This window comes from Carya illinoinensis, chromosome 14 (assembly GCF_018687715.1).
Source record: "Carya illinoinensis cultivar Pawnee chromosome 14, C.illinoinensisPawnee_v1, whole genome shotgun sequence".
In the NCBI taxonomy this organism is placed as follows: domain Eukaryota; kingdom Viridiplantae; phylum Streptophyta; class Magnoliopsida; order Fagales; family Juglandaceae; genus Carya; species Carya illinoinensis.
In genome coordinates, this window is record NC_056765.1 from 257,799 (window position 1) to 269,055 (window position 11,257).

Consider the following 11,257-nt stretch of genomic DNA (forward strand, 5'->3'; position numbering starts at 1 on the left):
CAGTGAGTAGGAAGTTACTATAGTCACCCCATGATAGGGCAGCTACCTCCGGCTGCTCCAGGAAAAAACATGCATCTATTATAATTATCTACCATGATCTTGTGTTGCTATATTGCGTTTTATATATGAAGCAGTTGTCGCCAGGGCTGCCGGGATAAATTCCTGAATTTTGTATTCTCCGTTCACTTGGGAGTAAGATTAGTAAAAAAAAAAAAAAAAACCTTTAATAATGTTTGATGGCAACATTAACAAAAGGGCTTTCCAGGTCAGTGTAGAGAAGGCCATGGAGTGTGCACTGTGCACACTTTCATGCCAGCTCAAACCAAAACAATCATCATAGTCTCCCTCTCTTTCATATCAGTTGCCCTCCTACCATTTTCACTAAACATTGTCAAGATCCAAAAAAGGCACCTATGGGTTTTATTCAACCAATTGAAGACAGCATTTACAGAGTATAATGTTCTTCAAACCTTTGACGGAAGCTTGTATTCGAGCATCTCCTTTATATGTAACCGAATAGAAGGCCCCATTGATGAGCAAATATGCGCACTTTTCCAGTACACACCTTTCGCACCTGGCGGCTTGTTGGCTTCTACCGATCTCTGTTGGATAAAGGCAGCAATCGGTAAGAATTATGAGCATTTCAGAAACCAAGGAAGTTTAGGAAATAAGGGGAAGATCGTACTATTGCAGCCAGCAAATTAATAAGAAGATCTTCCTCAGAAAAGTCAGCCTTTCCAAAAGGTAAATGGACAATTCCAGTTTTGTCCGCTCTGTATTCAACTTTTCCCTGCTTGAATTCCGCTATAGCCTGAAATACATAATAGAACAAACATTCATAATGCTTCTTTTTTCACAAGCAAAAGAAGAAAAATGTTAATCCACTCGGTTGTTTCTCCTTTTGTTCCCTTAAATTTTGTCATCATTATACTGTTCTTATCACATGATTCTCAGAAAAGCAATTCATAATTGCTAGTTAAAGCCGGATGATTCCAATTTCCCTTCCACTCCATTATTCTCACTTTTGCATACTTGTATTTTTATGCATGTATTCCTACATGAACAAGGAAAATCTAAAGAAAATTGCTGAGTTCCAGTTAAATGTCCAGAATCAAGAAAGAGTAATAAACACAAACGCAAACAGAAATGGAAACGAACAGTGCATTTGGATACCTTACTTAAGTCTATATTCTGCCTGAGTCAGTTTCACGTTTCATAATTACAAGTAGTCATGTAGTTTTATGCCAGCCATACTGTTTTGAATTATAAGGACAATACTCTCCCATGCTTGGGAAACCACGCAGAGGGACTTTTTGCACTTAACTATTCAGAAATAAAGCAATCAGAGGATCCTGGCACCATCAAGCACAACAGTAGGGCTGATCAAAAATCCAAAAATCCAACTCTGAAAATATATATATTATTATATAGAAGTATTTTTAATATATTAATCATATATATTTTATATAACTATAACTTATATAGCTAGTTAAATTCAAAAATATACTAGTATGAGCAAATTATTATAAAATAATTTACTTATACTATAATATAAATAGAATAAATTGACTAATAATAGTTTAGTATATGTAAACACCATACTATTAACTATTATGACCATATAACGCTAATGTATAATAACAACTAATGTATAAACACTAATGTATTATTATTTTTTGATAAGTAATAAGAGAATTTTATTCATACGAATGAAGAAGGCATAACCCGTGTACACAGGAAGTATACAAAAGAGACACCTAATTACATTCTAGCTAAGGAAAGAAAATCATGAACATTGTTTCCATCAAGTATAATGGCTGAAAATAAACACTAATGTATTATAATAACATGTAATACTAATTATATAATAATTAATGTATAATAACATTTAATACTTATGTATTATGTATAAACGCAAATATATAAATTTATAATAACATATAATACTAATGTATGATAACTAAAGTATAATAACATGTACTAGTAATGTATAATAATCAATGTGTAATAACATCTAATACTAATGCATAAACATTAATATATAATAACGTATAATAACATTAATTTGTACAATGATTTATTTTTTCAATTTTGGTTATGTTTTAATAAAATTGAAATTTTAAAAAATATTTAAAAAAAAAAAAAAAAGAAACTGAAATCTGGAAGCCCAATCTGATTAGTAATAGGCTAAGAGCCCAAAATTGTAAAATTGAAATTTCAAATGGACTAAAAAAAAATGCCCAATAAAAAATTCCAAATCCGACAAGTCGGAATTGGAGTCGGATCAGAGGCTATGCAAATCAGAGTTAGAGTCGGAGGTCGGATTCAACCTCCAACAAAGTTGGAGTCGGAGACAAAGGTAGGGCACTCCAACTCCGACATTGTCAGTGCTCAGCTCTACACAAAAGTTCAGAAATCATCCTAGCAATCACAGAAGCCCAAGTAATCATAGTACTTGATTGACAACCATCATGGCTAGCCATGCAAAGTAACTAGATGGCAAAGGCAATGTAGTCTACTCGTGTAACCGATGGAAAGGCCACAAACACCCTCTAGGAAATAGCAAACAAATTAGGATCCACTTGTAATTTTCTGAAAGAAAAAGCAAACAAAGATATTTATACCATACCTGAGGTATATTAGGTGTGACAGTACCAGCTTTTGGATTTGGCATCAGCCCTCGGGGTCCCAGAATCTTTCCTAGGCTTGCAACCTGGTACAATCAGCAAGTCTATGTAAATGAAATATACTTACTTATTATGTCATCTAGTCAAAATAAGAACAACACGTCAAAGGCAGATAAATTACACAAACAGGAGCATATACAAAATCAGATTCAATCATCATTATGAATTAGTCACATCTGGTTAGTGACACTTCACCATGACAATGCCCATAATTATTAAGAACTAATAAACTAGAAGTAGATCAGTCAAGCTTGTGTGATATAATGGTAATGTGCTACTTGCATGAAAGGAGGAGAAAACTGCAGAACCTCCATTTAAATCTCAAGTAGGCAATAAAAATCCCTTTAGTGAAATAACTCCAGATTATTTTTATGCAGGAACTTTTCAACGCAGTTACTTTGAAATTCGAATGGTTAATATATCTTTGTCTGATGGATATATCAAATGCATACAGCAGTTAATATATTAATTAGAAAAAGATATCAAAGATACACCTTGGGCATCATATCTGGTGAAGCGATTAATTTATCAAATTCCATAAATCCTCCTTTTATTTGTTCTATCAAGTCCTCTCCACCAACCAAATCAGCTCCAGCATTTTTCGCTTCATCAAACCTCTCACCTGTAGTTATTAAGCTTAATTTAGAATATTCCAGGTTAACAAAAAAGAAATAAGAACAACAATACTTTTCATGCACATGCTGAAAGGAAAAATATTTCGCTTATTAATAAAAATCCTCACAAAATATATCATATAGAGTTTTCAACCAATAAAGATGTAGAGGAAGAAACAATTTATTTTTAAGTAATTCTACTCATCTGCCTTCCCTTTTCCTATACCATACACCTGTGGGTGACGTAGCAAATCTAGGATTTCTGTCCTCTGTTCACTTCTCACTGGCCCAACTCATGAAAACGTTTTATTTTGTGATTTTCACTCTCTCTCTTCTCACTCACAGGCATCACCACCTCCACTCCCAGTAGCACTTCACCACGTCTGTTACAGAGAGATTTTAGAGAGAGAAAGCAAGAGGAAGAGATGTTGCCTTTCCTTCTTGGCCTCAGTTCCAATCTGATTTTTTTTTTCTTTTCAGCTATTGCTGCTTTTATTGTTAACATTATTTTCTTCAGCTAAGTGGTTGAGATTCACAAATGGAAAACTGGGTTGTCATCAGATTTAATAGTGATTGGTGTTTATAAGGAAAGAATTAGTAACTTTATTATCCTGTTCCTCTATCTCTTAAGGCTACTTTAATACCAGTTTAAGAAAAAAAAGGGTTTAATATTTGTTGTTAGATCCACCCGAATTAGCAGCAATTTTTTTGGAAAGCTTGATGGGAAGTACATTTTGTTAGGAACTAAATGGACTCAAACTTTGTTCTTGTTGGTGGTTTATGGGAATTTACTGGTTTCCTATGCTGTTTGTTTGATTTCATTAGAATGGTCATAGAAATCTTCAAAAACTAGACTAGGTTTTTTTTTTTTTTTCCCTCTTTTAGCTTCAGCTTCAAACTTACATGGAAGAAAATTGAAGAAAAACTGAGAATTAAATGGAGTCAGATCTTCAACGACACCAAATGGAGGGACAGAGGGCTACAGAAGTGAGACAAGGAGAGAGGGCTCTAGGATACTTAGATGGGAGGGAAGTGAGAGACGGATCGACTAGATCTCAGAGGAAAGTGAGAGACGAATCGGAGAAAGGGCTTAGGGTACTCAGATGAGAGACAGGAGGGAAAAAGGCTCCAGTGTACTCAGACGAGAGATGGGCGTAAAACCGTGATGTGGCGACTAGACTGGGTTCGCCACGTCACGGAGTGTGGTGTTGGAGTAATCGACCGGCCTAGGATTAGCATTTCTCTTTATTTTTTATAAGTAAAAATTTTATTAATGTCAATAGGCACAGCCCAAGTGCATGGATGGGATGTAGAAGAGAGACCCCTAGCTAGGAAGAAAAAATAGATACAAGGAAATCATGAAAATTAAGCCCATTAAAATAAAAAAACTATTGCCCAGAGAAATAACGTGTTGAAAAAGAAGCTCCTGAGTTCCTCCAACAAATGTACCTTAAAAGGCAACTGGAGGAACTAAGTCTAAACTCGGGAAAAATTGCTGATTACAACATATAAAGAAGATCCACAAATTCAAATTGTGGAGGCACAAAATATGCAAAAACAAAACCTTCAGAGGCTCAGACCAAGAATGCGTTCACATAGATAACCACTGGAGACTAAAACATACAACCAAAGCAACCCAGACTTCTATGAAGAAAGCAAAAATAATGTACTCTCAGAGAAGGGTAGATGCATAAATAGGTAGATGTTGTCAGAGCAATTAGACAATGGAAAATGCAACTCAGAATCTCAAGGATGATCCGGGCTACCTATTTACAGCCCCTAACACAGAAATCTCCTGCATGGTAATCCTATACTATTTAAGTTCACTAACTAAAATGTTAGCAATCCATATACTCATTATATTCATAAAGTGTTGTACATCATTTCTTTTTGCACCTACTCTCTTAAAATAGAAAACCTTGTTTTTATTGATAAAAAAAACATTGTGCTTATAATAGATGACAATGATAAAATATACGATCAAGTGTAAAAGAATTGGTTATAAAGACTGAAATTGAGAAGATCAACTACCTTGAGTAAGAACAGCCACTTTAACAGTCTGTCCAGTTCCCTTGGGCAGATTTACCTAATAACAAATTTGACAAGACAAAAGATGAGGAAAATAAAGAGGCAACCAATAAGATACTTTCCCATAATCAACTAGAGACCAGAAAACTTACGGTTGCCCTCAGCTGTTGGTCGTTATATTTAGGATCGATGTTTAGACGGAAATGAGCTTCAACAGTTTCCACAAACTTTGTACTGGCCATTTCTTTTATCAAAGATATTGCTGAATTCAGGTCATATTCTTTTTTGTTTTCCCGTAATTTTTGAATTTCCAAGAATCTCTTAGACCTCCTCTGAAATTATAAAAAAAAATAAAAACAAGTTTGAGTTCTTGGAAAATCTCAGGAGAAGCAATCACACTAAACTACTAATATAATTGAGTAACAGCTTTCTTAAAACTCAAAATTTTTACTGAAAAGGAGAAAACTGGAGTTTAAGACCAAAGCTGGATCTTATGAATCAAATCGTGTATAACTAGGTACACAAAAAACATGAAATATAACAACCTAAATAAGCAACGCACTAAAAGGAAATGGGCAAAATCTCTGAATTAAAAAAAGAAATAATATGAGAAAACCAAGTAAATCTCATTTGTGAAATCACTCAATAAAGACAATTTGTTTGATAAGGTCAATACAAACTTAACTTACAGGAACTCTTCATAGGCAGAGCTTCTAGCATTTAAAATTTTCATTAGGCAGAGCTTCTAGTGTTTAAAATTTTCATTGTTTTGGATTGGCCTTTCTTATGCAAGAAATCTGGTGAATCAGTGGATCATCTATTATGACATTGTGAGGGTAATGTGCAAATAGCTTATGCGGTGTATTTGGGTTGAGAAAATGTTCGATGCTTTGAAGATAAGGAATGATCGGTGGATGAACTCAGATGTTTTTCTTTAATTCCTTATTTCAGTGGGCTTGGGCTATTGTATTTAATGGAGCTAGTGTCCAAGATTTTCTTGTTTCTTTTTCTAGTTCCTGACATGTAATAGGTTCAGTATTTGTATATTTCCTGTGTACTTGGCTTTGCCTTGTTACTTGTCTTGATAAAGTTTTTATTCATAAAAAAAAAAAAAAATCATTATTGACTTGTAGTCCAAATTAAGTAATAAAAAACGAACACATAAATCAAGGGCACATTTAGTTACTGATGGAAATCGAACAGCTTTATTATCTAAAGCAGTGCTTAATAGTAACATTCCCTCGCCATAAAATGGGGCCCTTAAAGAAAACTGGAACTGCTAAGACAACTGATAGTATACAAAATTTCAAGTTATTAACTTTACAGTATGGATATTCAGACTAATAAGGGCCATACCAGTTTTCCACTGGGCGTTCATACACACCATATGTACTCTGTTTGGGAGCTTTTATTTTTATTGGCATCGGATGTCCGAGAACAAAGTCTCGACTAATTTTGGGGGTGCACCTCCAGTAATTCAAGGGGAAGTTTCCTCAATCCGATGGCCCATAGAAATTGTTTGCACCCAAGAGGATTCGAACCTTAGACTTGAAGGGAGCCTACCACCAAAGACCAAGGCCTTTACCACTTGAGCCAACCACTAGCGGTTCTCTGTTTGGGAGCTTATAAAAGATTGAAATAGAATGGAACAGAAATACTGGAGTGGAATGACTATAATGAAAGGAACGGAATAGAATCCTTTTTGTTTGGATGTTTCAAAGGGAATGGAAAGTTGGGTGGAGAGGAACAACCGAAACAATGAAGATACAGAGCACTCCATGAATGATGTCAAAAGTTTCTTCTTCAGTACTTTATTTTTATGGGCAATTGTTATAGACTTCAATGGGTTTAGATTCCATGTATCTATTTCAAGCTCTTGACTAGGTGTTTTTTCTAGCATACGTCTTGTATACTTGGGCTATGCCTATTTCTTCATTAATATCAATAATATTTTTTACCAATTAAAAAACCGAATGGAAAGTGAATAAACTTATTTAGAAGTATATAATAAAAAAATGAATGCAAGTGAATAACTTGTAATAACATTACTATTATGCCTTTTTCGTAATTTTTCTATTTTAATTTACAAATTGTATTTTATTGAGACAAGCTTTCAAATATCATTTTCATTTAATAATTACAGAGATGAACTTTCAAATGTAATTTCACTTAATAATTATATCAATAGGCAATTCTTTCACCACCAAACAATAAAAGTTATTAGATCTATTTCGATTATCTTTTTCACTCTACAACATCTAAACGAAGCATTTATGAAAGTGGAAGGAGGATAAATAGAGAGAATGAGAAGAAAATGAAGGGGAATCTACGGGTGAAAATGACAGAGAAAAGTTTAGTATTTTAACAAAATATAAGGGGTATTATAGAGACTTTGGTCAATACTTTATTAACTCTTGTTCCATTCTCTCATATTCCTCCCAATTTTGGAGCGAAAAATGAGACTACAAGAGAAATGGAGGGAACGGCCAAATGAGAGTTCCCTTCCACCCATTTCATTCCCTCTTAATTAAACTTTCAAAGGAGGGAATGCTCATTTCAACTCCTTCTAATTAAACTCCCAAACAACAGAAAGAATAGAATAATTTAAAAAAAAATCTATTATTTCCATTACATTCCGTCCTCCCAAACAGGCAGTCAACTAATCATGGATTTTAGAAACCAGAGCAGCTAAAAAACGAAATTAGCAAAAAATAAGATGCTTCTTTCCAGAAGAAACACAGAGCATTTCTTGAACGAGAGTTCTCTTCCACCCATTTCATTCCCTCTTAATTAAACTTCCAAAGGAGGGAACGCTCATTTCATGCCCTTCTAATTAAACTCCCAAACAACAGAAAGAATAGAATAATTTAAAAAAAAAAAAAAATCTCTTTTTTCCATTACATTCTGTCCTCCCAAACAGGCCGTCAACTAATCATGGATTTTAGAAACCAAAGCAGCTGACAAACGAAATTAGCAAAAAATACAATGCTTCTTTCCAGAAGAAACAGAAAGCATTTCTTGAACTTCAATTCTGAAATGATAACCCAGAGGCCAAAAGATCAACACATTAACACGCATAGTTCATGTAATCGGAACAACAACAGCAGGGAGAATAGAAACAACAATGCCCAAGTAAAGAGAGAATAGTAACTACCAAAAAGTACAAAGAGAATAGCAACAACTGGAAATCATGACCGGTACTCTCTCTAAAAACGTAAAGAAAAAAATAAATTAAAAAAATAAAAGGCATACTCTGTTTGTATAAATTGGCAACAACAATTTCCGAAATCGAAACCCCAGGGAAGTAACATAAACCTAAACAAGCAAAACCACCGATCACCAAAAAACATACAAAACCAAAACAAAATCACAAAAAGCTCAAAACTTTTTTTTCCACATACCCTGTCTCTCTTCAAAAGCAATGCTGCCTTTCCTTTCTTTGGTTTTGGCACGGAAACAGTACCAGACTCAGCAGCCCCTTCCACTCCTTTCTCTTCCACAGCCTCAGCCACCTCTGCCTCGGCAGCCAAAGCAGCAACAACAACTCGGGTATGGTAGAACCCACCAGACTGGTCTCGTCTGTGAAAATTCACATTGGCCCACCTGTTTGGCCTTCTCTCTCTAGGCTTCAAGACCAAAGGGTAGAGGGAGAAGGTGGCGGCGAGTGGCTTGGGCTTGAAGGACAGAAGGGAAGGGATGAGGTCTTGGTGGTGCACGGATGAGGCGGCGTATGTTAGCATCAGAGATGAGGGTGTGGTACAGGAAGCCATTTGAGAGCTGCGTTTCTGAGTGAGTGTAGCCTACGTGAGGAGCGTTCGTTGTCTGACAATATCAGGGTATATATATGTATATGGAGATAAGAGGGATTCACTTTGTGTGTCGTAGAGCTTCTCGGGATCATAGACCATTACTACAGTTTGCTATTTCAATTTTACAAAAATAATAATAATAATAATACCAACAAATTCAGATAAAATTTCTAAATCCCAAAAATTGTTTAACTCAAGATTTTAAGTTTTATGTAATTATATATTTACACATAGATTTTGATGATAACAAATGAATTCAAAGAATAAAGAAGTTTCAAACTCAAGTTATCTACACAATAGAGTCAAACATATCAAAGAAATAAGCATGAATAAGAAGGGAACAAGTTCACATTAAAATTATAGAGTAATGTTGTAAATCTTTTCAAAATTCGAAATTAGGATTAATGCCCAAAATTAATATTTTATCATAAAATATTAAAATACATTTTCCACATGTGCATGAATATTTTTGAAAATTAAATTTGAAAATTTTGAAAGATAATTGATTGTCATCTTTTGCATGTGCATGCCTTGATTAAAGGGTTGAACTTTGAAAATATTAAAGATGATTGATTGTCATCTTTCACATGTGCATGTTTTATTTGAATATTTTCAAAAGCGATTGATGCTTTTTTAGACTTATACAAAAGATAAATGATTTTGTTTAAAAAATTTGAAAAGTAAAGTGTGCTCATTTTGTCATATACAAAAAGTAAAAGATTAGGTTTGAATTTTTTGAAAAGGAAAGTGTGCTCATTTTGTCATATGTCAAAAGTAAAAGATTAAGTTTGATTTTTTTGAAAAAGTGAATGATGTTGTCTTTGACAATTGAAAAAGAAGAACCTTTTATTTGAATTTTTTGAAAAAATGAATGATGTTGTCTTTGACATTTGAATTTTTTTAAATTTGAATATGAAGTCTCATATGCCTATAAATAGATCATTTGAAAGCTTCACATTCACAACACGAAGAGCATACAACATTCATTCAAAGCTTTCATTCTCTCTTCTCTAAGCATTGAGCCTTAATCCTTGTTCATTTTGAGAAATATAGTTTGCGCTGTATTGTTCTTATTTCACTCATTGAGGAGTGTTTTCTGATAACCTACCCACTATCAGCTTTTGTATCAGAAAAAGGGTGTGTATAACCCTTGTACGTGTAGAAAGTATTCTACACGGGGAATAATTGAATCACCACGTGTAAGGTGATTACAAGTGTAGAGGGTGTTCTACACGGATTCTTTGTAGCGGTGTTGTTTAAATGTGTAATAGGTTTCTATTTTCACCTGAAGGAGGTTGAATAGTGAATTTGGGAATCCTCAAGGGGTAGGTTGAGGCGAGGACGTAGGCAGTGGGGCCGAACCTCGTTAACATACTGAGTTTGCTTCTCTCTTACCCTTACTCTTTATATTTATTGTTATTTCATATTTTGTTTATATTTTATATTATATATTTGATTTATAATTGTTATTTTTTTAATACAACAATTCACCCCCTCTTGTGTTAGTCACCTGGGCAACAAAAATAATGATTAATAATTTTTTTAATCATTTTCTTTTTAAATTTATCAATAATATTTTTTATTATTGATAAATTTAATAAAAAATCTTTTAATAAAATTAAAAAATATATATTTTATAAATGATCTTATCAACAAATATTATATTTTGAAAAAGGATTTGTACTGAAAACATAGACCATTTAAAAGAGATGCACATACCTGTCATTATTCAATTCCATTTGTCTTTATGAGTGACATATTACAAGTGCCTTGTTCCGAGTTGTATGTTCAATATTCTTATCCCTACTCTCACTACACTATTATCAACTCCTGATTTCTCATGGAAGAAGATCAAATCTTGATGGTGGCAATCAGTCTAATAAATGGTGCGATTATTACTAATATAATAAAATTCACATAATTTCCATGTAGAATAGTATATAAGTCACTTTAACAGTGTGATGTGTCATCGTTGGAGAGCGAGATGCATACCGACGCATGAGTCTCACGCGTAGCTCAAACTGTTCATGACGCTCATGAGCTAGTCAGTTTGCGACACCACTATAATATGAAATAATATTATGTGACCCTGTGACCCAGATATGGTCTTGAGTTGAAA

At 33.9% G+C, this 11,257-nt stretch overlaps 1 protein-coding gene across 2 annotated transcripts; it reads right to left on the bottom strand.

The window, feature by feature from the left end:
• Positions 1-222: 222 nt before the first annotated feature.
• Positions 223-9,156, bottom strand: LOC122294549 (50S ribosomal protein L1, chloroplastic). 2 transcript variants are annotated; one of them, XM_043103384.1, is made up of 8 exons: positions 8,731-9,156; positions 8,582-8,644; positions 5,482-5,661; positions 5,333-5,387; positions 3,182-3,309; positions 2,630-2,713; positions 686-811; positions 223-602 (listed from the first exon to the last, which is right to left on the bottom strand). In XM_043103384.1, the coding sequence occupies exons 1-8, from the start codon at positions 9,097-9,099 to the stop codon at positions 465-467; spliced, it is 1,143 nt and encodes a 380-aa protein (XP_042959318.1). In that variant the 5' UTR covers positions 9,100-9,156; the 3' UTR covers positions 223-464. The 2 variants fall into 2 exon arrangements, with proteins under 2 accessions (XP_042959318.1, XP_042959319.1); XM_043103385.1 differs by lacking the exon at positions 8,582-8,644 and having other exon boundaries at positions 8,731-9,155.
• Positions 9,157-11,257: the final 2,101 nt, after the last annotated feature.